At 39.6% G+C, this 25464-nt stretch overlaps 1 protein-coding gene across 1 annotated transcript in view; it reads left to right on the top strand.

Moving 5' to 3' along the window:
- T265_00575 (hypothetical protein) overlaps window positions 1-25464 on the top strand; it is a gene marked incomplete at both ends in the record, with an annotated part of 75250 nt that overhangs the window by 37188 nt on the left and 12598 nt on the right. Inside the window, one exon of the mRNA XM_009164379.1 lies at window positions 21527-21792. Coding sequence (XP_009162643.1) covers window positions 21527-21792 — 266 coding nt within the window. The remainder of the gene's footprint in view (window positions 1-21526; window positions 21793-25464) is intronic.

Genomic DNA, 25464 nt, shown 5'->3' with positions numbered 1-25464 from the left:
CCATGCGATTTTCATCTTGTTACCAAACGTCAGTTTGTCATACAATAACCTACACCATGTAGAATATAAGCAATCACGTGGGCAGCTAAAATTTAGATTGTAAACGCTTTCCAAAATTTACCCATTGGTTTGACCGAAACTTCAGCTTAAAAAAACCGGATCCATCCTACTTTTAAAATTTATCGTCGGATTTCGGCGAATCACAGTGGTTTCAACTCCTCACTCGTGTATCTGTCAAAATCTCAGCGTTACTTTCTTAATTAGCCGCTATTTAAAACTTATGGTACTGTAGGTTTGCCTGTTGACATTCAAAAGTAAGGACAAACTCTCCTATTTTGATCAACCTGGTTACCACATACCAACAGTGTGTACTAAAAATCTTTACCAAGCAATTTCTTGCCGCAGAACAAGCTTTTTTCGGTTGGCCTGAATGGTCCAAATAGTTGTATCTTTAGTTAGCCCCGCAGTTTATTTAAAACGATATTACATATGATGGTCGGTTTTGATCACTTGGCTTCATGCTGTTGTTTGTAAGAACAAATAGTATGACTGTGCAGCTCAACAAATTGTGCTTTCATTGCTCTCCTTTTCTAGGTGTAATCTAAATGAATTCAGCTTAACCTGGTTAATGCTATCTCAGCTACCAGAAATAAATGACTTCAGTCAGTGGACCAGTATTAGTTGGTTATTAACGAGTCTTTCTCTGATGTGTACGCTTAAACAACCCAAAGTACGGATGAACCGACAACATAAGCATCACCAACACCACCGATAATAAATGTGACAACTATTTGATGCAAAACTGAAAGTTGACTAAGTTTGCTACTGTATTAAGGCTCTATTAAAAGTAAAATCTTCTTTCGGTGTTGAGTGACGGCGTGTCAGAAGCTTCTAGGACGGGAAGCTGTACAGAGAGTTCTACAAGAATGAGCCTAGAATAGTTCTGGGTTATAATCCACTCCATGTCTATTGCATAGAAAGGATATGTTCACGGATGGTTGCGCAGTCTTAAAATCATCGTTTCTTATACGGAAATAAATGAGAGGAATATACAGGAGAAAAACAGACAAAACCATTTTGTTACAAGCCTGCAAATGTGAGTGCGCACAGTTTAGCGGCATTCTTTTTATTCCATAGAATAACTGCTGGCAGTGTGATCCATGAAAGAACACCTCAGGAAACCGATCCAGTGGAATAAGCTCTTGTTTGAGTAAGTATACCGATAAAATTTACTTTGAAGTACAACAAAAAATTTTCTTCTTTGGCATGCTTGTTTCCCCAGAATTACTCCTTGGAGTACAATCACCTAATGTTCCATCATCAGCTCAGCTTCAAATTTGATTACCAAATTTGTTCCCAAGAGTTAAATTAGGACATTTACAAAACTGATTTCAAAAGTTGTAATAACAACTCCGTAACAAAAGAAACCAGTTTTATTAAGTACTTCGGCGTTGTCCACCACAATCTGAAAAACCTTATCCAGTCTTAGAGAAAGAGCATGCGCACGAGCGCTAGACCGGCTCCGCACTTTCATCACCCATAATCGGTACGAGTAATCTTTGTAGTACAAATGCCCACAGCCTACGTTTTACCCAGTCAAACTATTGATTTCTTGTAAGCAAAAATTTTCCGTACGTTTTATTCCATAGTACTTGTCCTTCAAGTCTCCGTTTTAAGCTCGGTGGGAAATACATTCAAATTATTTGACGAATTTCCCCGTACTTGTCAAAAGAGCTATCAAGTCAAGTGGTTTATAAACCTGTTACTCGGAAAAATCGACGTGATTGGACACGCTTTGTGAATGTCTAGGCAGGTGTGTTTCTCTCTCCCACTCGAGCCAGATGGTCCACGCAGTTTAGCACTGCCAATGTGACTTATCTCTTCCATGTATCCTTAGCCCAGTCGAGCGTCTAAGTGAAGGGTTTTGTATATACATCTTATCATTAGCTGCATATGTGCACACTAAATTGGAAGAAAGCGCTAAATAATGGTAAAATAGGGAAAGAAAAAGCAACATCTTCCGGTTTACTGAGCATTCATGATAACAGTAACATTTTCAGGCCCGTGAGAATAAATATTGCAAGTAGATGTTTTTTTCTGAACAACAGCGTATATCAAAAGAAACAATTAGGCGTATTCATCATGGCATGGCTGGGTGCTGCCAGGCAGTGCATAATTTTTGTTTCAGACTATTCGAAAATTCTCAGGATAATGTTTTAAACAGTGAAATTCTTATGCTTATAACGGTATAAAATACACAGATTGGTGAATGCAGTGAACTTCTACATCCAACATTCCATTTACACTTGGTTATAGGGTCCCTGGGTAATGCGCTTGAAAATAAAACCATTTCTTGAATATTTTCTCTGAACTAGGGAAGAGGAAATAACGAGGTATGCCCTATTCAACTGATTTACGATAAAACCGTGCGAAAATAGGTATGTACGTGAGGAGATCGTATCAGATACACAGCTGTATATGGGGTATAACACAGCTCAAACGGTTTGTAGTTAGCTTAATTGGTCTAAACTTGCAACAGACAGAATGAAAGCCACGTCGCAAATCCTCATTTCAGACAGCTGCTCTGCTAAGCCTGCCCTCCACAACAAGACAAATCACTACATAGCATCACTACCTGACAAGTTGGTTAAGTCTCTTGAAGTTGCGCTGGAACAGACAGGGGCAGGACAGATTAGAGCTTAGGCGAACGCACTGCGGATTAGTTATCTTATCGTCTGATTAAGTGACCGGACAAAATATTTAACACCAAGCCTATCTCGTCAGTCGCAAAACAGTGCTAACTGCGATTCATACCAAGACATTTGGAGCTCATTTCCGTCATGTCAGCCTGAAACTGCAAGTGGTCAGCAGTGCGATGTTGCCTGAATGGCTTTAACTTAGTTGGTGAGTCGACACAAAAGCGTGTGAACTCACAGGATTAACTGCACCAAGGCTGGAATTCTACTGTTCAAAGGAGCAATCTGAACACAAATTTTACAAATCCCACAACCACCTACAACTGAACGGTAAACCTAGATACCATCTGTCAAACTGTCTTAGGTTAATGGAAAGGTGTGACAGTTTTCGGACTTGATTGACTTCTTCCGACTGCATCATTTATATAAATATATATATATATACATTGAAAACAGACTGTTTTTAATACTGCTGCAGGTGTGACTTAGACCGAGTATTCCCAAAGTGCCCTTTCACTGTCTCACTTAAACCCACGCAATATCTTCAGGATTTTTATGGCTTGCACGTCCATTTTCTGTTTGACTACCGCAGTTATCATTGTAATGAAAATTTGTTTAACTAAGTGTTGACACAACAGGTATCAGATGAGAGGGTACAACTGATAAAGTACCACGCAAATTTTTCCGTAACCTCAGTTTGGACCTGGCTTTCACCAGAAGACTTCGTTTTTATGTATGATTAACGTATAAACTAATTGTAAAAAAGGTATGCAGTATTTAGCGCCATGAGTTGTGATTTTCAAACACACGACTAAGTCCTCTCGAGAGTGGCATTTTCCATCCCTATTTTTAGGTTACGAGAGCTTGGAAACGAATAAGTATGCCAAAAAGTATTTCCTTAGCAGGCACTTTTTGAGCGATCTCAAAGTATGTCACCTTGCCGAAAATTTTCTGTCTTAAATTCGGCTCAATAGGAATACACCTGTGTAATACTCTTGATTCGGCACTGTGTTCTGTTTGAAGATGATTGGCTAACGTTCCACATCAAAATATGAACTGAGGGTATCCTTTCGTTACCCAGAACACTCTGCTGTGCTCTCATAATGCTGGCAAGTAGGGTTAGTACCGATGATAATTCCTAAGAGAAATAAACTGACACCAAATTACTTCTCTAATAAGTGACAAAACGTATTGATGGTTAACAGGACTAAACGAATGCATGTAGATGACCGTTTTATTGGGTTTTCCATTGAAGCTTGATGAGCAACAGCTATAATTCAGGAGGTTTTATTCAAATTCAATTTACTTTATGCAAATATACTTCAGAGCGATTAGATCAGTGCTTGTTGATGGTACAAATTTAGTATCCAGAGGACCAGTGCATACATTATGCTCAAAGAATCTCGGTCACGTTTTAAGAAGCACATCTGAATCTTTATCTAACATCAACGTCACAGTATGAAATTGCGCATGTTCACAGATCCATTAAATCTAACAAGAAAAGTACAGGTTATTATCTCTTAAACCGCAAAACATTGGTTTAAACAGTAGTAGTGATAAAAGTAAAGCGCAAGGGCCTGCCGGATTATATTGAAATATAGCATCAATTCATCTTTCACTTGTAACTGGCTCTATTCGTTGTCCACAAAGTCCACATCACAAATTCTTCTTTCACCCACCGTCTAGAGATTCACAAAAAGGCTACAAACCGTAACCAGAAGCAGCTGCGTCTTTTGCGCTAGTAAATAAATCCACTTGTCTACGATGATTTAAGTTCCTTTTTGTGAGTCCTGGTAGATGGAAAGGTAATACATTTCTCCCAATCGCCTGAAGTAATCAATTACCTTGCATGGAATAATTCACCAGTTTCGAGGTTTTCCGGCTGCACTATCCCTTATGAACAGTCAATCAAGTAGATCAAAACAATAAGATAAAGTAGGAAATCAATTTGTTTTTAGATATTCAACGATGAATCACGCAAAATATGTGCTGGATTTTCAGGTTTCGTCTTCTCACCACTGCTGTCCGAACAGTCCACTTACCGTCCTGGCATGATTAATCTGCTTCTACACTGTCACTTACTTATTTAGTATTTACAAATACTTATAATATTCGTATCAATTTAAGGTGGCATTTTTTCACTACCCTTGCGATTTCACCTTAGGGTATACAACGAAGAATATGGGAGGATTAGATTGATGACCGTAATACCATTTGGATGTTCCCCAATGAATAAACCTGAGGTGATCTAACGTTGACTGGTAGCGCGCGTATGTGACGTAGTTGGCTGTTGTGCTTGCACAGTTAAGGCTACAGATAATGAGGTGTTGTTTTGTTATGTGAACGTGAAATGTTTTTCCACAAAAGTATGTGCATTGATCTGTGGTTTATTTTAAGCCTCAAGTATGCATTGTCCACCAAACCTGGAAGATTCCGTCGTGATGTTGGAAAGTTCGCGGGCATTGTTGGATGTTACTGAACCCTTCTGTTAATTACATTTTCATGTGCTACTCGGAACAAATATGCGATATTTTATTTGAATTCTTCAATAAGCACCCTATTATGGCGAAACATTAAACGAAACATCAAAGCGAGACATCATTAAACGCAGTGTAGACAGTCCACAGCCTGATCCTGTGCTTTGGTCTTCGACAATGTCAACGATTATACATAAAAATGTTTTCCATATGGAGCTGCTGACAGGATAAGGTCAGACAGGCATATAAGTAAGAGTATATCGACAGCCTCACGTCATTTCCGTCCATTCTGATAAAGTTTGGTATTCGGGCACGACATAATTGCTCGCTTCGCATGCTTGCAGGGCTTGTGCAGTTGTGCTACATTATAGCCCGTTTTGTCTTTCACACAGTCGCGACTGACAACACACACCTAGATGACAAATAATTTGTGAACCGCCAACATATTACCTTCCTCGTTCAGAAGTGCGTTCAGAAGTGAGCGTGAATTATGTTGCTTCGTGAAACTTGAGTGAATTGAAATGTTAACGAATTCACGCAAATAGTAGGATCCTATCTTGGAAGGGTCATTGCCAAGACAAAGTTGTGAAATTGCATGTTTTGGGAAAAAGCAATCCTAGGTAAAATTTGGGTGGATAACAGATTGAACTAGAAGTTCATTGATGTCCCTTTGAGATGCCATAAATTTGTACAAAACTCCTGTAGAGATACTACTCGCCGAGGCGGTGGAGCTCATTCGACGTTGTGTTTTTCCAATTTTGTCTTGCTAAATAAGAAACGAGCCAAAAAGTTGATGCACACCGTCGGAAGTAAGTGTGGCCACCATGTCCGCTCAGTAGATCATGATGATTTTCATTTTCTTGGCAGTCAAATTCACAATAAAGCCCCTTGCATGGGCAGTGCATTGCCAATGCACCAAAATGCAATAATTAAGGAAAACCTAATTAACTTTTTTCAACCTTGATCTATTTTGCAAAATGTTTTAGGCTTGAACGTTGCACTGGATATGTTAAACCAAAACTGTTGCCTATACCCTTCACTCAATTTGGGTAGGCTGTTACTTGGACCAGCCATTTATTGCGCTTTCAACTGGCAAATATGTGCTCGAACCCAGGGGGAGCGCAACCGTTGCATTTTGTTTTGAAACTCATAGATTGCTTTGGGATCCATGCTGTAATGTGTGATGCTGTTGAAGCTGCTTCCTTGGTGAAATTGCAGTGAAATAAATTTCACTTTGGGCGATGTGCACGTAGTTGTAAATTTAATTGATGTCAATAGAAGACAACTGAATCCCAGACGAAGAATAGCATAAACGTGAGATGCTGCTGAGATTCATTTGACTTCTACATGTACGCCAAAATAACTTGTAAGTGACTGCAAGTTGCGTGTCACTTGATGCACAAGAATGACAAAAACCTTGCATCTGTCCAAAAAAGACCAAGACCAGATTTTGACTGTGGTAGAGCTTTCAAGATCCTTATGGACGACACGTTCCGACATGTTCATTTTAATTTCGTCTCATTGAAAAGATTTCTGTAAGTAAATGTGCATAATTCCCACACACGTGTGGATGTGCTGAGTACAAATCCCCGCCATTTGAATATAATACAGTTTTCTGCAATTTTACTTGTGCTTTAGTTCAGCGACCCATGCGGTAGCTTAATGCGATCAATTTGTTCTCAGAATTTACCCCTCTTAAGGTACACAACTGCAGGATACCGGGAAGCACCGTTCCTACTTTTGACCCCAGTCAGCCGGGGGCATAGCTTGGTTTGCTTGTCTGGCACTTGTCAGTATAGGAGATATTCATCGCGTCTTTTAATTACTTCGTTCTGAACTTTGACACAATGAGGCCGCAAGTTGATTTTTGCACAAACTACTAAATTTTTTCTTGAAATTACCTTAGATATTCAAAGTGAGCGACACAGAAAATGGAACTTTGGTTATTTGTGATGGATTAACCGTCTTGAGGGAGATTTTGGGATGAACCATGGGTGAAATTGCATGTTTCCCATCGAATGAGTTTTTCTTTTAGTTGGTACTTTCTGTGAGACTGTTTGAGGGTGTGTTCAAATATAAATAATATACAGGAATGTCTGCTTACCTTGAATCGACTAGTAACGATCTCAAGCTTGATGTGTCTTATTCACTTCGGTTGAGTCAACCGCCAATTCAGCCAAGCTAAACACCGCCTCGAAAATCTCAATAGTTTCTAATTACAAATTGCGGACTCGTCGTGAACGCTTTTCCTGCCCCTCTAAATTTGAACATATGTGTATACCTGTTTGATACTTATTTTTAAATGTTTATTGCCAAGTAAATTGTTGATTCGAGGGACTCTGCTGCTTTAAGCACATGGTGTAAAGCTTTACATACTAGAAGGTAACCGGTCAAAGTTAGTTCTGAGTATTGTGGAGAATGGACACAAAATGCCCGAGGGAAATAAAAGTTACAAATTGCCCTGAAATGATGCTGATTAAAACGCAGTTTTGCGAAGAAATATGGTTTTAATCTCACGGAACTATTTATCGAGCATCTCTACGTCCAGTAATGTGTGATTTATATGGTTAGGGAACGTAAACAATGAGACTAATATGAGCAAATGTAGAAACGCGTGGGGCTGCGTGAGGCCTTCCGTTGGATTGTGAAAGTGCCCCTCAACTGAAAATCTTGAACGCAGTCGAATCATCTAGTATTTCAGTCGGTGCGGATGACTTTCCCTCCAAAGACTGCTAAATAGATTAAACCTGAAACCGCACTTCATGTGGCCTTGAATTCGGGTAGCATGGTTCAGATTATAGCGAATATTCCAAAGGCTCTAAATTAGACCATCTCACAATATGCCTAGATATGATCCATATGTCCTTTAAATCATTTGAATATGTGTTTATGGATGCAAGAAAGCTTGTTGGTCACGCGTCATCTGTTAATTTCTCATGTAGTCGTATTAGTCCAAATCCTTAAAATGTGGATGTCTCTGCGGCATTATAAACACGGAAAGCAACTTAAATTTTTTGCAAAGAGTAGAGTGGCATGACGCACGCTTAGTGTATAAGCTTAACCAAAAGACCAGAACGTTAGAACTTGTTTCAATGTGGGAAAAGAGGACAAACAAAAAAGCCTTTTGTCTCTTTTCTGGCACTGTCTCGGTTGAACTAACCCGAGTTTCTGTTGACCTGATTTTTTGAAATGCAAACAAAAGCAGTGACAATAGACTGGGAACGTGCATGATGTGGTTTAAACAAGCTGATGAATTTTCTTCATCTCCATACTGGCGATTCGAACCTCAAGATAGGCAACACCAATAAAAACGCCCAAACAGATTGATTTCAATGCTGGTTTTTCATTTTTTATTCGGCCTTTATTCGAGGGGAAACAGTAATGTTTTTAAATGTAAAAGTAATATTTGTGGAACTAAGGTTCCCGTCGTCTCTGACGCAAACGTTTTGTGACCCTGTGAACTTTTTAAAAAAAATCGGTTTTTTAGCTCATTACGTCACAGAAAATGTTCTTCACGAGACGTCTGTATAACTTAGGGTTAGTTGAACACTGCTTTTCGGTGACGTACATAGCTTATTAGATGTAGCTCATGCTAATTTACAGTTTCTTGAAATCTAGGTATTTTTGAACATGTTATTTATATGAAAGTAGAGATCTGATAGCTGAGACTACCCACAGTGTTGTTCCACAACAAGAATATCAGCAATTTAGCAACTTGCTAAATTCTATCACACCTTTTGAATATAACGGCAAACAATGAGTGCTACTGATTCAACAGTTCATAAGCTACGATATTCCACAAAGCACTTAGGGAATCGTTCTTCTAACTTTTGGAGAAAGCGTTTTCATATGGTCTATTTTAAGTCAATGGAGGATCAGGTGTTTTGAAAAAAATGAAGGCCCTCTTTCTGTCTTTACCGAACAATTGGCCGATCGATTGCATTGAACGAAACACAAACAAAACTAAACTGTACTTGGGTAAATTTGCGGTATACAATGAAGGCGTTTGATGCCAAGTCTTTGGAAATGTATCTGTTTTATTTGGTTCTTTAGAGACGGGTTCAAAACCAACCAAAAACATCAAATATATGATTATGTCATACTGTGCACATTCAACAACTATAAACATATTCGTGAATGTAGATGCGAAATTTTTCTTTCAAAAGTTAGACCACTGAATTCTAAGTACACAAATTTGTCTCACTTTTTACTCATGCAAGTGGGTTCATTTATCATCACTAAGTATGATCCGTCTACTCTTACCCCGCGTAAATTTGCGCCATCAGGAGATTTTTTATTCGAAAAAGTGAATATATCCTCCATGTGGCTTTTTCGAATGAAGAGATATGCTGATCGTATCACATGCTTTTTGGTTGCATCGAATTTATTATGCCACAAGTGTCGACTGTAGTCACCTTATATTTGTTCAGGAGGCTCTAGAATTCCAGGAAGACCGTGCAACGAGCCGTTGTAATTCTTCATATGGTCATATCCACGTTACGCCTGTTTTTCACGCAGGTGTATTTTCATTAGACAAGACTAACTGAACACATTCAGAATTAATTGCTACTACGTGGTACAAATACAACCTAAATACCATCCAGAGAGATGATGGTGCACGCACAGAGTTTCCTGGAAAGGCAATTCATGCAAAATCACGTCAAAATGACCTCCGGCTGTCAATGCTGGTCGAGCACTTGTGTCTCTAGGTTGATGAGGGATGAAAAACGTCCTCTAAATTTTCACTTTGAATGATTTTGTTTTGCTTTTTCATCGGAAAGCTTGCCTTATACGCTGGGTTTCAATAAGGATAAATGATGTTTACCGTTATTACGTTTTGGTATTCACGAAATGGCTTCGTCGGTTTTCTTTCATCTTGTAAGTTGAACCCATTTTTGTAGTCAATTGTTCAGTTGAATTAACTTGCCGCTTCTGTGATTCTTGAAAGTTCTTGTTGTAAATGGTGTCACATCTTACATATAGCATCAGCGGTAGAAGTACGCTAGGGCTGTCTAACGAATGTCTGGAACTTTTGGTGAAAACTTCCACACCTCGGATCGGATGTTTACATTTGCCAAAATACTACAGCCAAGCGTCGAGTGAAGCTTTACCAGACATCACTGCGTTTTTTGGTTCCTTTACGGCATATTGCAAACTTTTAAAACTGTGTGGCGTGATATTTCACGTGCTTGCATTTTTTGGTTAATGTCAACCTCCCCACGTGGCAAGCTGCAAGTCGTTTGAAGCTATGTAGTCTTCCTTGCTTATCTGAGTTTTTTGTCTCTGGTCGAAACTAACTATATATATTAATCGGTTCACCTGACTTCTTTTCAGCGTTCCTTGGTGTAAGCAGACGACAACCTTACTTGGCCAGACGGCTGATTAATTTTCCTCGCATACCTGGCTTTCTTTATGGTGCACCTTTTCAAAATATTTTCACGTGTAGTTAAAAAATCGTCTGCATGTTCACGTAATTACGCTCGCTTAAAAGCGTTAAATACTTGGTTTCGGTTTCACATTTTCTTCGTATCCGCTACCACAAGGTATCTTTTCTGGCCTAAATACTCCCACACCCAAGTTGACTTTTTCAGGTCACCCTACTGTGAAAGTTCGTCCAAGAAAGGAAAACGTTTCCCATCAGGTGTATGTCACTAAATCCATGACAACAACTGACTCAACTACCTGCGTGTAGTTTTTAAGATTGACATTAACTTGTCGCCTCCTAAAAACTTTTTTTCGGCAAAAATTTTAACGTCTATTTAAAGATATGTCCCATCCAGCTTAGTCAGACCATTCATCAGCCGAAGCTTGCAGCTGCACTATGGGTGATATCCAACACCGACATGCTAGTTCTCCCATATAAAAAATTTAATAACTCCTTTTCAAAAACATCAATAATAAAGATTTCTGAAGATTCCATCTTAAACCTAAACAAATTTCTGGCGTCAAACCTTACCTCATTTACGTTGTTCATAATTCAAAGATGACCAGTAATATTGAGTCTTTCTGGTCCAGATACTGATGAAAACTTGACAGAAATTTCTGGAACATTATGGTCAAGTATTGCCGTTTGGTGTGGTCACAAAAACGGCTACTCCTCAATGGCGTTATTTGATTAGTTGGCCTAGAGTATTCGTTACGAAAAGTTAATTATTGTTTGATAACTCAGTCGTACTGTTAAGTTTATCAAAAATTAAGCTAATGGATCTGTAGTCTCTAGAACGCCACACTGCGCGTCGTGTGAAGATTTTTAGAGGCGAATGAACACAGAGTCAACTGAAGGCTTAGGTCAGTTGATACCTGTTATCCTTCCATTTAGCTGTTTTAGAATCCTACCATATGTTTGAATGTCCTGAGGCGTTAGCCTATCCACCAAATTTTGTTCATCAAATGCATCGGCTGACGCAAGCAACCTCTGTGGCGTCCAACCATATTTATTGGAACCATGAGGAGATCGATACAACTAGGCAACTGGCAGACAAATAGCAAAATAAAATATTGGTGCAACTTCGATTTGGATACTATTAGCCATTAAGAATGTCATTTGTTACCAGTCCGTTTTTACGAGCGTCGTCCAAAAAATGAAAAATATGTGAAAACCATCAGGCATAGAAAATGACCATTTCTAAGAAGTATAGAACACACTTTTTCAAGTGCCATCTTAAGATGCCGCCGGTGTGAAAATTCCGTTTATCTCAGCTGTTAAACTGTTCCGACAACTACCTGACAAGCAGTAAGTACTCATTTCGTTCCAGCTGAATTCACCTGGTTTCCGAATTATCGTGACAATATCCAACCCAAAATCGTTAGCTAATACCGTTAAAAGATCCCACGATAAATATTTCAGGGCATGCCAAAAAGAAATTTGTTCCAAAATATGAAGAGCGTTTTAGCAGCATAGCTTGAGCATATGTACTTAATAAAATTGGCCACATTCGCTCAGTTAAGTTCTTTCACTACTGAAAAATTTTTATAGGTGTCCCGAGATGAACCTAGACATGAAATTGTGCACCACATCAAACCTCTTCTATAATTTGAACTAAAATTTAATTTGATCGAAAAACTTCGGGAACTCCTTGTCATTTCATCAGATATTACCTGATAGCAACTTTCACTGGATCGCGCGAAACTTTAGCGAATGACATTTTTTCGAATTCTATTAGGTCAGAAAAATTGATTCAGAAAGTGGACCCATCAGTAGCGACAATCAATGAGGATGAGTAAACAACGATGTTGTAAGCTAAGTATACATGCTGACGGTCACATAATGATGTCATTATTTTGTTCACAATACAGTATTTTTTTCACTGTCCGGTTAGAGTGGACGGAACCTCGAGAGAGTACTACGTGCGACTAGTAATGTAAAAACTTTCTCTCAGATTTGTGTTCACACCAGATTTTGCGCCGATTCAATAAATCAGTCTGCAGATAATCACGCCAGAATTGTAAACTCAAATTATAGTTTCTGATACACAGTGCGTCAACTCTAAGCCCCGTAATTTACACTACGCTGTTGTTGACATAAAGCCCATCATATGCTTTTCAATGGTTTTGAATGTCTACAAAATTTACACTAAAACTGTGTGATCTACTCGAGCAGATTATCACCATCCAGCTTCCTTTCTATTACGAGTTTTGTATGTGTTCTGGAATCTTACCTTGTGATTGCTATTTGACTTGTTTAACGATTTCTTGTTTTCTATATTATAGTCAAGGATATTGAGGGTGAAAACTATCTTGTCGTAATTTTCAGATAAATGTTTTAAACGTCCCAGAAGCTCGACACAAACGCGAGTACAGAAGAGCCAGCGGTATCCCATCAGGTTTTAAATTTTCAATCCAGCTGCTAAATCTTGGACGGCTGAATTTCACTTAAGGTAATTCAAAGGCTTTATATACACATTCTTTATGCAGGCGGCCAAAATACAGATAAACTATGACAATAAATTGAATCCCACTTTCTTTATTAAATGGCTACATTTGGATCGATCTAACCACATACTTGGATTGGCTAACTAAGAACACCGCATATTTCAGTAAATTGAAGTTACCCGCAGCTGTTCGTTGATTTGTGCGCAAATGCTGATCATGCACAGAAACAAATCTAAAGGTTTCTGAAGATTTTTTGTACAAAGGTGTTGTTCTGAACAATTGCAGTTGCTTGGAGTTTGTTTAAGTAGTTGATTACATAAAAACTGTTATAACTTGTCTCATTATTGATACCATATGTGAACAAATGCTCTCTTCAACCTACGGAATTCCTAGACGTTCCCTACACCAAATCCGTAATCATTATGTCGACCGAAGCGATGAACAGCACTTAGGTGAACGCGCTAATAAAGAGGAAATTGTGACATTTGTTTCACTTTGAATCGTTTTGTTTTGAGCGAACGACGCGATGTAAGTTGTGTGATGTGAAATTTTGGTCTTGCGTTGAAAAATGGTTAAAGCACTTTAAAATGGCCAGTTCTCCCCCAACAGATTTGTTGCGTTTTATTTTACCGACAATTCGATTGATTGGACAGCGGACGCACTTCAGCTATTTGCACACGAAATCTTACAGTAAAGATTAAGCTTTATTTAGTGAGGCGATCCCCTGTCAATTTCAATGTAAGCTAATAAGAGAAAGTGCGAACTTACAGATATATATCCTGTACGGAGTGACTTATTTGTGACCGTTACGTTACCGATAGAGGTTACAAAGCACTCAAAAATAAACTGACCAACGTACCGGTCAAGCCAACGACCATCCGGCTGCTCTATATAGGACAGTATACTATTTTTGCAGTGTCGGTATAGATTGGTAGTGCTGAAAAGTAAGTATTCGAATCTCCGCGACTCATATTAAGGCTTTACGACATGGAACTTCACCAACATTTTTTACTCCTTTCAACCATTTGGGTGAACTCGACTTGCACTTGTGATTTTGAAAGAAGTATTGTGATAATGGCGTTGCAGTTACTGTAGTTTCATACAGAATAAAGTTGATAGCACTATTGGCATCGCCAAATGCACATCAATTCTTCGTAGGATATTTTTAAAAGACCATTAAGGCTAAATCTTCATGGCGTAAAAATAATCCGTTGAACAGTTTCCCAACTCTGTCTATCACCTTATTGGTATAATGTTTTACTTTGTCCTGAGCTTACATAAACGGGGGGGGGGGAAAACATAAGAGTGATAAAAGTTGGTTAACTAAACATTTTTACTGAACAACCAGGCTTCTCTCTCGATGTGTAATCTTTGAAAGCTTATGAAACTGCAAGCATTAGTTCCGGAAATGGTATACCTCTTGCTAGTTTGAGGTGTCAGTTTGTCTCTAAGTATCCGGCGTATGTAAAAACATTTTGCGGCTGATCGCTATCTGCCGCAAGATGTGTCTACCTGGGTTGACTTAAGGCAAAGAAAAAGAAATTTAGATGATGTGAAAAGCAGTAGGCGTTTCTCGAAGTACCGTTCAGTAAGGAACTTCACGACCACTTCTTTGAGCTCTCAATTCCTAACTCACTTTTTCACCTGTGGTGGAGGACGGAATGCAAACGTTTCGTTTAAAAGTACTTTAGTGTTTCATGTTACTGCTATTTCACCCGGTTTAAAACATCTAATAAGTCCGTTTTGATGGCGTCCAACACACTTTTTCCTGAGTGTGCACTGGAGAAATTTCACTCATTTGCATGGAAACAAACATAGTTTACCTCTGAGGGCTTACTAGATAATGCCTGCTAATCGATCCTTCGTGTAGGTATTAACTACTTTCAAAATCTGTGAAATTATTTAGTTGCCAACACAAACTGGAGAAAATCAATCAAGAATAACGGTCTATAAGCAAGAAACTACATATTGGCGGACTCGCTTTTTATTTGGGTCACGATTAAGAGTGGTGGGATATCTTGAACTACGTGATACAATATTTTGCCCGGCAAAAATGTTGCCACTAGTATTTCTTCTTTGGAGCTCGTTAACCGGACACTTTAAGTGATGTTCGAACAACTATTTGAGCTTCAAGTCAGCATTGCATGAGCTCACGAAGCTAGCTCTAATTCTAGTCGTGTCCCAATTTCTTGTTTAAACACGGCAACCGTTTGAGAGAATCTCGCGGGTTCCTCATAACTGATGTCATACAACGGGAAAATAACAACGGGCTTTGAAATAGCTTCATACATTTGATTACGCGGCGTTTTGACAATCCAGTGAATACCGGGTAATGTTGCAGCTCAACGTATAAGTTACGATTCGCGCCAGATTTCAAGTTTGTCGCGTTTATAAGCTATTAAATATGGCTTATCAAATCTCGCGCCTGTTTGAAGTGAGATCGTAGCCCTCTGAGGTGCAGTGTAGGCAAGTTTAAAAACCATATCACTCCACTTTTCGGAAAGTTGCGGAAATGTGTTTACTATAGCTTGCAAAATGTAACATATACCGCCTGTCTTGAAGAGTTGCTGAAAACCCTTCATCAGGCCACTAGAGGTTCAGCTGGAATTCAGTTGGTTTCAGTAGAAACCAATTTTTTTGCAAAGGGTTAGGTTTTGCGCAACATATGATACTTTTGTTCTGGTAGTTAACCGTGTGCAAACTACTGGCCAATGGTTGTGAAAATGTCGGAGGAGATGCAGATAAAACTATTGGATTATGTAGAATCTGGTTGCATTCTCAAGAGATTAGGGGATCAGTTTTTCCTGTAAAGGTGTTCTCATCATCTCAACGTGACGTCAGTCAGGAAATATTTGACATTCTGCGATAGTTTACAACTCCGGAGCTACAGTTTCACGATGAAAAATCTAAATTACCTAAGGGGGTGATTTATTGTCATAAAAATTTGGCTGGTCTTGAAAAATCGCATCGAACCTAATAACATCTGTTCCATTACCCCTATAACAAGTTCTGCACACCGCAACATCAGGCAGAACACATATGTTCAAATGCAGCAGCCTGAGTTTTCCAAAACACGAGGAAACATGAGTGTGAATATGATCGAGCCTACGCTTCAAAATAGCTGGTACGCGTCGCGTATAGATGCAAGCCTTAATATACTACGCACTTAACCCTGTAGTTATTTTGGTCTTGGTTAAATAACATCGGGTTTACACTTTCATGACCTCAATTTTGGCTGCTTTCGGATAATTCCTGTGGTCAAAATTCACAAAGACCATAGAAGTCTTGCAATGGCTCTCCTTGGTAAACTGGTGACCTCTTATATAGCGCAGTGGGTTTTTAGCCTCCCGTGGAAAGGCGAATCGTTTAAATTGTTCATCAAATTTCATAATAAGTTTCTATATCCAACCTGCCGCAATCTCCTACATGAAGGAATTTGTCCAGGTGTTCTTATATTTTCAACAGCTAACACAGACGTTCACCTACAATTGAAAATTTCCTGGTTTTCTAAGTAGAATCATTCGCGAAATACAGCCTTTCTTCACCTAGAATTTGCTCAGCCGGATGAAACATACGCTAATCGCCTTCTTAAATGAGTGCCTTAGTGACGGTAGGTATCACTGATGCACCAATCGAATGTATGATTTTCAGTGCTCACATATATTTTCAATGCTTCGCGGCGGTTTCGACTTGGAAAATCATTTTCTTCTGCGGTATGTGCATGGGCAAATAATCACCATGTAGGCTCGTAGAAGTAACCCAAACTGAGGGTAGATGAGTTTTTGCCAGATATTTGGCTTGTGTCAGTGCGCTGATGTTTACACATGCATTTACCTTTAACGTACAGTTAGAGAGCTTTACGTAGAACGTTCATTTTTTCAAATACCAATTACCAATACAGTTTTCCGCAAAAGGCTTATTGCCTCGGTTGGGTGAATGATCCAAACAACCCACGCAGAGGACAGAATGTATAATCCATTAGAGTGATTTTATCTATTTCCACATAAAACCTGCATTTTTGTTTATGATGTTGCCTCGTCACTGAAGCGTCATGTATGACTGTCGTTATTCGCTGTTTAAGCACACCCAACTGGTGATCGTACCACCTAACCCGATAAATTGTAATCCCTATTTTCAGCCTACGAGATATCGATCGCGGTTGCCACAACTTTAGGATACTGTCTGGTCACGTGTTCAAGCATGTTGCGACCCATCTGAACAATAGCCCACAGTTGCTTGGGTAACTTGTAACAAAACTTGTACCCCCATCTATATAGGTTTTTCAGATTTTGTGATTCACTTGCTTTTAGACGCCTATAAGCTCCAGCGTAGTCCGTTATTTCTAGACAGTGGTGCGTCTAAACGCCGCATTTTCAAAAGACATCGAACTCAAGAAAAACTCCAGTGGAAGTAAGCAGTCAAGTGCAGTTTGGACATCATTTCTGTTCTTTTATTCCGCGGTGTCCGAAACTGTAAGTTACCAAATAAAACGCAAGATCCATTTGAATCATAATCTAGTATCCACATGACATGATTGTTTGGCTCGACAGCAAGCGTTCCAAATGAATAACTAGACTTCCCATTTCACTCAGAAGCAGCCTTTTACCATTTTGATGCGTCCATAGGTAGTTCTTATCTTTGATGTGTGCACCACTGTGATCGATCATGTGACCAGCAGTTCTGGCCCAGGATGTCAACAGCTGTTCTACTCTCACTTACAGTTGTTCTCTTGTGAACCAACTGGGCGAACTAGATCAGACAGAAATAATTTGTCAGTGCTGATCAAAGGAGCGACAAAGTACTATTGCGACACTGACAGGTAAATAACAAGCATTGCTCCTAACGTCTAGCACTTTACGCGATATACTGCGCTGAATCGGGACCTAAGTGTGACGTAAACAACTACGTATATGCACCGAGCTAAGCCAAGTCATATCAAAACGTTCCAAAAATAGAATGTTTGCTACTTTGGAAGATCTGAGGGATATCCGTATGAATGCGTATGGAGTAGCAACTTATCAAGTGTAGAAGATAAAATCAATGTCGCCATCATTTTTATATGGATGATGCGGTAAATTCACCCAAACCACTCATTCATTTGCTAACTGTTTCCTAACTTCTTCATTAGTTTTCATCATAGGTATTGGAGAATAAGCACTCATTTTCTTGGACGAGTGTGTAATCATCCATCATGTTCTTAATTCTGAAATAAAAGTGGAATTCAATGTAACCTTCTGACAGATTTTTAATCCACCGAAAAAAAGGTTTTACAACACCTTTCTGATAATGTGCCACACTGAAATTACTCACAAAATCCGATTAATTTTGAAATAACTCCTGATAGATTCTTGTTATGGTGTCTGTGACAGCAGATATTCATGAAATATTACAACAATATACACAATTTTTTGTGTACATTGTGGTCCGCTTTAGACTACTAGTAAGCAGTGTATTTCGTATTGTGACATTTGGTCGACCTAATAACGTTCATTCACGACTTTATTCCTGCAAGACTTGGTGCAGCTCGCCATCTCTGTATGTCCAATACCATGGAATAATCCTATTTCGGTCAGTTTTTGTACATGGAATCGTTAAGAACGTGCTTTCAAAATAGTGTTCCAATGGACCACAAACAAACAATGTAACGATCTAAGTTTCGTCCTGTCACTGAAATCAGTTTGAAAAGCCTAAAAGCACTGTACACTTGTTTCATCGTTACCGTGAATGACGGGTAGGGTGCACACTACGAAACCCCATGGAGTTTCGAACGCGTGATCTCTAGGTTGGTAGTTTAAAGACTTAATCATCCTGCCACCAGCGGCCAATTAACAACGTGATTAATTGGCATTGTGGCCACTCAACCTTCAGCTACGGAAGCCACATCACTTTGTCGCATGGTTACTGACTCTTCATATGACGACTTTTCGGGCAGAGATTTTATTCACCTCGTAAAATTATTCTTCCTATGAGTTACTTATAGACTGTTAGGGATATGACGAGGTTCCAAAATTTCCCACAGAGGTTTCATTCTGTTCAAGTGGGAGCTAATCACATTGCTAATCAGCCGCTCATGGTCATAAGCCTAAGGTGTTAGCCACAGGCCGAAGGGTCGAGGGTTTGATATTCCTGGCTTTTTGCGAAATACACACTGTTGATTAGACAGTTGTAAAACGTTGTTTGCTTTTCAAAAAGATTGGCTTCAGTATTCCAACGTAATCTTTATTGAGCATTATCAAATTTCCCCATCGCCATCAATGTCATGACAGATTTAAATTTATGCGCTGACTTAAGTAGGTCCTCTGATGTCACGAATTTGTTGGTTCAAATTGAAAATAACGTTGAATAGAGGACGATGGCTTGGTCACTTAACACGCCGATCGTTAGACTCAATCATTCATCTGTCCTAGTTTACTCGAGTTTGCTTTGTAGCAATTCTGTGCACAATTCTGTGGACCAAAACAGTATTAAATATTGGCTTCCTCACATTTTGGATGCATAATAAAGGAAGTCGATTACTCTATCTAGAAAACTCAGATTACTTCGAAACCTAATCTTCACCAGCTTGTCCCTTCTGCATGCTACCACTGAGAACATACACAGCAATTTTACGTGTCGGTGTCACGCAAACGTACTTTTTGCATCTGCTGAAAGTGGGAATGTATACTGCACTAAAAATGCGATTCAATAAAATCCCTGTTTTGCAAATCTTGGATACCAACTAGCAAACGAAAAAATACATCCTTGACTCTCCATGGAAAATAAAGTATACCAAAGAATGATGGACATTTCGAACTATTGTTTTTTTGGGGGGGGGGGTCGCCGCCTCTTTTTGACAAATTAGAAATCAATAAGCACTTTTCTCCCCTGTCTGGAAACCAGAGAAGCATGTCGAAGGGCCAGTTATCTTAGAGTGAGTTATTTATGTTATCTAGGTCGCCAACTTCATTTCCGGCAAATATATCAAACTGACCTAATTAAACCCTACTACATAATAGCAAAGCCTAAGTTTTATAAGCTGAAATTATTGAATTCGTCAGCACCCAGCAAATGGTGTAATTTTGCTTGGTTTTATTCTTGAACGTAACCCCAATTTGTAGATAAAGAAGAACAAATACCCTGGAAATTAAACAGTATTTATCACTGCATGCCTTCTTTACAATTTGCTTAGCGTTCTACGCAGCGTTTTGATGGAATGAAGGAATGAGGTTAAATCTTCTCTAGAGTCCACAATGCCCTCGTTCTTCACGGTTTGACGTACACTGTAGAGATTTGTTTGACAGACATTATGCTAAACATTAACATACGGGACGTAGCACGTCTAACATGTGAACGATCACTTTGTTTGTTTGTTCTAAACTCAGGTCCTAAACAAAGCTCCCACTTATAAACCTTTATTTCCTTTTACCAGGAAATTACATACCCATCTGATATGTCAATGGTTTAAAAAAATGAAGTCTATGGCACCAACTCTAGTTGGATTCGAGCGCAGCTTTTCTCGATGTTATAGGCCATAAAACCTTGAAGAATTCTTATAGATTGTGCCAGAACAGTTCAGCCGACAGTATTCTCCTAAACACCTCCGAACCCTCAATACCATTCGATGTCAGCTTCGTTGACAACCAAGTTGTGATCTACATTCTGCTTAGTCTATATGTGAAATGTGGTCATTGGGTCGCCGGGTTCGCTAACTTTCTTGAGTGTGGGGTTTGCTTAACCTATTAGGCATAACGTTATACAAAGTCATATGATGTCCACCAATGGTCGATTGAAGTAAGGAGAAAAACCTGTGATCGTAGGGAAATGCCACAGATTTATCGTGAAAGTAAGGAAACTTCCGGGTAGTTGTTTGTACCATGGCAACGTAAAGATAGCATTACAAATTTTCATCATGATTACGCTGGTTTGAGTGGTATGCTGCATGCGAGATTTCCTCTATGGCGAACAGCGCTCATAGGAGATCTAAATGGCTTAGATCGATTCCTGTTGGCTGTTCCAATGTACAGTAAGTCTGGTTAATGCCTGTTCTACTTCTCAGGCAATGAAGCTACCTACCTATCAAGAGGTAGCGGCTTGAGGTGTAACGTATTCTGAATCGCATTCGTGAAATTTTCCTGTTCTCTAGATCATTCTCCAACCACACTAGTTTGGGTGATGTTTTAACTCGAAGCCAGAAGCTTGCTTAGGCAACGTGGAAAAATGGGTCATGCAGAGTTTGTTTTCAGTAGCGTATATATGTATACATACACATGCGTCTCAAAGCCTAGGCTTGCTGAACAAGAGAGAAATATTCGTTTATTCACATAAATACACATACATGATTCCCAACTGTTTCAAGCTGGTCTCATTTCAACTCCACGGAAAATCTGATTACTTCTAAGATTCTGAATCCCATAAGTATGTCCTTTAAACTTTCGTTTTCTCAAAATTGAGATGTATTCTCAACACTAATTATCGTTTTTTATTGTTTGTTTACCCACTCAGAGCGTTTCTGGGGTCTTCACAACTTTGCGAGTTTTTCGTGTGTTTCGTGTGTTCAAATTCTCGCGACACAGTGTTGGACTACGGATATTGGGCTACACGCTGAAATCGTGCGCTTCCGAACTGGGCTTTCTGTTATTCAGTCTGACAATGGTCATCATTATTTTTGCAACGGTTATGTATTACGCAGAGAAATCTGTAGTGGACACAACCTTTTCAAGCATCCCGGCCGCATTTTGGTACACGATTGTTACCATGACGACGCTTGGGTAAGTGGGATGACATTGTGTTTTCAATGACCCTATGATCAGATGTGCGTTTTTAAACCATACCGTAAAATTTACCACTCTTGAGAATGGCTTGAAGTTTGTTTGATTTCCTGGATTTTTCGAATGGATAGCCAGCTTGTGGGTATCCACCGATAGGAAGTGATCCGTGAGGGCTTCGTTTGAAACTTTACGTAACCAAACGGCCAACAGCGTTTTAACGGGCATTGACGGACGAGGATAGCTGTTGGCCAACATTATGCAAATCTTGTTTTTGTCACTGGTTACATCAGTTTGTTCGTTCCACTGAAAAATAATGGGGGGTTATTGTTTATCTTTATGAGTTCGTGGACGAAGAGCACCTGCCCCATCTGCTCGTAGACACTGATGCTTGGTTGATCGCATTCGATTGATGGGCGCATGGTAGAGTTTGCTTCGAACCTTGTCACAGTTTTTTCTCTCCCAAGAAACAGAACAACAAGACTATTTGGAATAGTTTGACATGGGAGCAATTCACTTTATTACTTCACAGCTTATTGGAAACAGGCCACCAGGTCAAACTTACTTTATTGTTTACAATCCCGTTTATGTCACCCGTAACAAAAAAAATATCGTGAGGTAAATACAGCTAAGGTTGGTACTATCAGGCTTCTCAATGCGACTGAATGCGCGACGGAATGGCCAGAAAAGAACAACCACCAATCCCACCTCTTATATATTTTTCGCCCTTACGACCACTTTCTTGCGATTAACACTTCCACATTCAACTATGGTTTCTGTTCGTCCATTAACTTGCAAACATAAAATTCATTTGAGGCTCATCAAAAAGATATATACGCAACGAAATTTTTAAGGTTCACTTATCGCGATGACTGCCTTATAAGTTGCTTGTGCTGTACCTCTTGGCAAACGGTATCTCAGCCTTCCACATTTTCATGGTTAGGCACTGATCCAATTTTTTAAATCAAAACGTTTATGGTGCTCTACTGTGAGTTCTCCTATTCGGCCATTCAGACTGTCAGTGGTTAGGCCAGCCTGGAAATCTAACAAATATATCAGTCCCAAAGGATCTGTTCAACCAACGCCTGTAATAAATCGCATCCATATGTTAGAGGGACTAGGAGGACAGTAGAACGTGCCTGCTCAATTTTAAGGTAACCCGCATGGTTTCGTCGAACAAGACAACCCTTAAATAACCAAGGTCGATAGAAATGACTCGTTCCTGATAGCTGTAACTTAGTTGTGACTGGCGCACCATACAGAAGGAGTAGTAAAGATCAGCTCTTATTGCAATTGACTGAAGCTCACTAGAACCGAGCGTGTGTGCTCCTGGTTATATCGAACAAGGTAAATTCGGTGTCCACCGTTGAGAAGAAACCCGGAAAAGTGCGCCAGAACAAGAAGAAGAATTCAGAGGACAGTGATGCTGCCATATAACTTTGCTGCAGATTAATGTAAGGAGGTGACGGGGGAATCCAAAAACATTGGTCATGTTTTCCACAGCGTATGTAATAAAAGTGATTTCTAATTCAACTGTAACAACTTTTGATCCCCAATCAAATCTTTTCCTGCTTCAGCTATTAGCGCACTCGCGGACAGCAGCTTGGTAAGAGGTGGTGACAATTGGTTGTGTAAACGTTATGTGCGAATGGGTACGCTGCCGAAAACAGGAGAATCATTATGACGTCATGGGCTTTGAATTTAGACTCAACATCGATGGTAGGTGACTGGTGCGAGCCCTCGAAATGCAGCTACCCTTTCCGCTAACCCAAGTCACAAGACTGCTTGTGTCTGCACTGTCCACTATGACGCCAAGTTTTACGCTTGTTCTTGGTCGTCCCTTCCGCCTGCATTATAGTTCTAATCGCACCTTGGTGATGATGACAGTGAACTCTGGCTTCGGGCCAAAATTTCACGAACACAACCACCTACCCACCCACTTTTTCACCTAACCACCCCATTATACCCTCAAAGCTTTAACCACACACATAGCCGAGCTTGAAACCGGTAGGTAAGTTCGTTCATCCAATGAAGTGCAACTGACACATCTGCATGCCTGTATCAATGCTGTGGGATGCTCTGATAACTAAGCGAACAGCTGAGACTGCGCAGAAGGGCTGGTGCAAGTTATGGGTAATTAAGGCCAACTACTGGCCGGGAAGCCGTGCCTTCGGAACCAAGATCTGGTGATTCGCACTACCGGTTGCCTTTAAAAAGCATAGAAAAGTGCACAGTGCTGTACAACCGTAAAACAGTGGATTGGCTTCACTTGGAAGATATCTCGTTTATATAATTAGAGAATGTTCTACTTAGACGGAGAACGAGTGTTTGGATCGTATTCCTTCAAAAGAAACGCAGATGTCCAGTATCCAAAAAACAACAGAAAACTTCAGACAAGCATCAGAATGTATTCTAATCAGAAAAAAACAAAAGCGGTCGTAGAACCTCACAAATCGTAAGTTTATAACCTTACAATGGGGCACACCTTTTTCTTAAACATTCCAGGGAATACACCAATTGAAAAGTTATCGGATTTGTAAGGATACATGTGGCCGTCATTCCCAGTAAATGGTTTTGTAGTAGAAAACAGTCTCCGTATGAGGCTAGCCGTAACCCTGGTTTAGCAGTGCTAACAAAGTGTCAGTGCGGTATTCAACGCATTTAATGAGTGGCGCGATGTGGACATAGTATCGGACTGTCCAACTTTATCGACTTTCAGTTTCTTAGAGTACGTGCAATTTACCTAGTCTGTTATAATAAGGGTACGGTCAAGTTCTTTATAACTTTGCAACCGAACTCCCTAGCTCACTGAACATAAAAACAAACTCAGAAACTACATCCTTTACGGTTTCGCGGAAGAAGGACTAGGAAATCATACTTGTATTACTTGTGCATTCTAGCTTTTCACTCTCCTGGTATCGCGCCAAGTCACTTACTGCATCATTGTATTCATTGATTTACAAAGTGCTTGAAGCATTCAAACAACTCAAATTTTCTTAGCAAAATAACTGAGTTTTTTATTGGGTGTCCGAAGTCGTGTTTATGGTTATAGAGAAAAACTCAAATATAGACGTGGATCACTAGGACACAATCCGCAAAAACTTCACAACAATGGGAATTCATAACTTATTTCTAACGATTGAAAACCAAAACTGCACGAAACTGCCAATGAAACTCGCAGGGGCTACTGAAACCCTTCAAGGCGTGAGGACTATATTATCTAATCGTCGGACCATAGATTTTCATTTGAATTGATCTAAAATGTAGATTGGTATATAAGTTACGAGTAAAATGCATTCAGAGGGTGACGGGCATCGTGTTTGGCTAGTTTTTCAACATTCAACAGTTTTGTGACTCAATGCAGCCCGAATATAAATTTTCCCTTTCCTGGATTTTTATAGTCTTCGAAAGTGACTAGTCGCTTAAGGCGTACATATTCTTCGTGGATCACTGTGTAGTTCTTTCATTGGCTTCCCCAGATTGACAGAGAGCATGATAATGTCTTTGTAATCCGCCCGAACGACTGACTAGTAGGATACCTAAGGTGAATGAAGCAACTTACATTACACGAGTAAATTTCCCTACTGATTATCGTGCATATTTTGCAGTGGTACACTATATATTTTGCACGTACCTACTACCGATCACTGTGGTAGCAAATCGGTCGAAAAATGC

Source organism: Opisthorchis viverrini (assembly GCF_000715545.1).
Source record: "Opisthorchis viverrini unplaced genomic scaffold opera_v5_5, whole genome shotgun sequence".
Classification (NCBI taxonomy): domain Eukaryota; kingdom Metazoa; phylum Platyhelminthes; class Trematoda; order Opisthorchiida; family Opisthorchiidae; genus Opisthorchis; species Opisthorchis viverrini.
The sequence above is the reverse complement of the archived record's forward strand: the minus strand, read 5'-3'. Positions and strand labels throughout refer to the sequence as shown.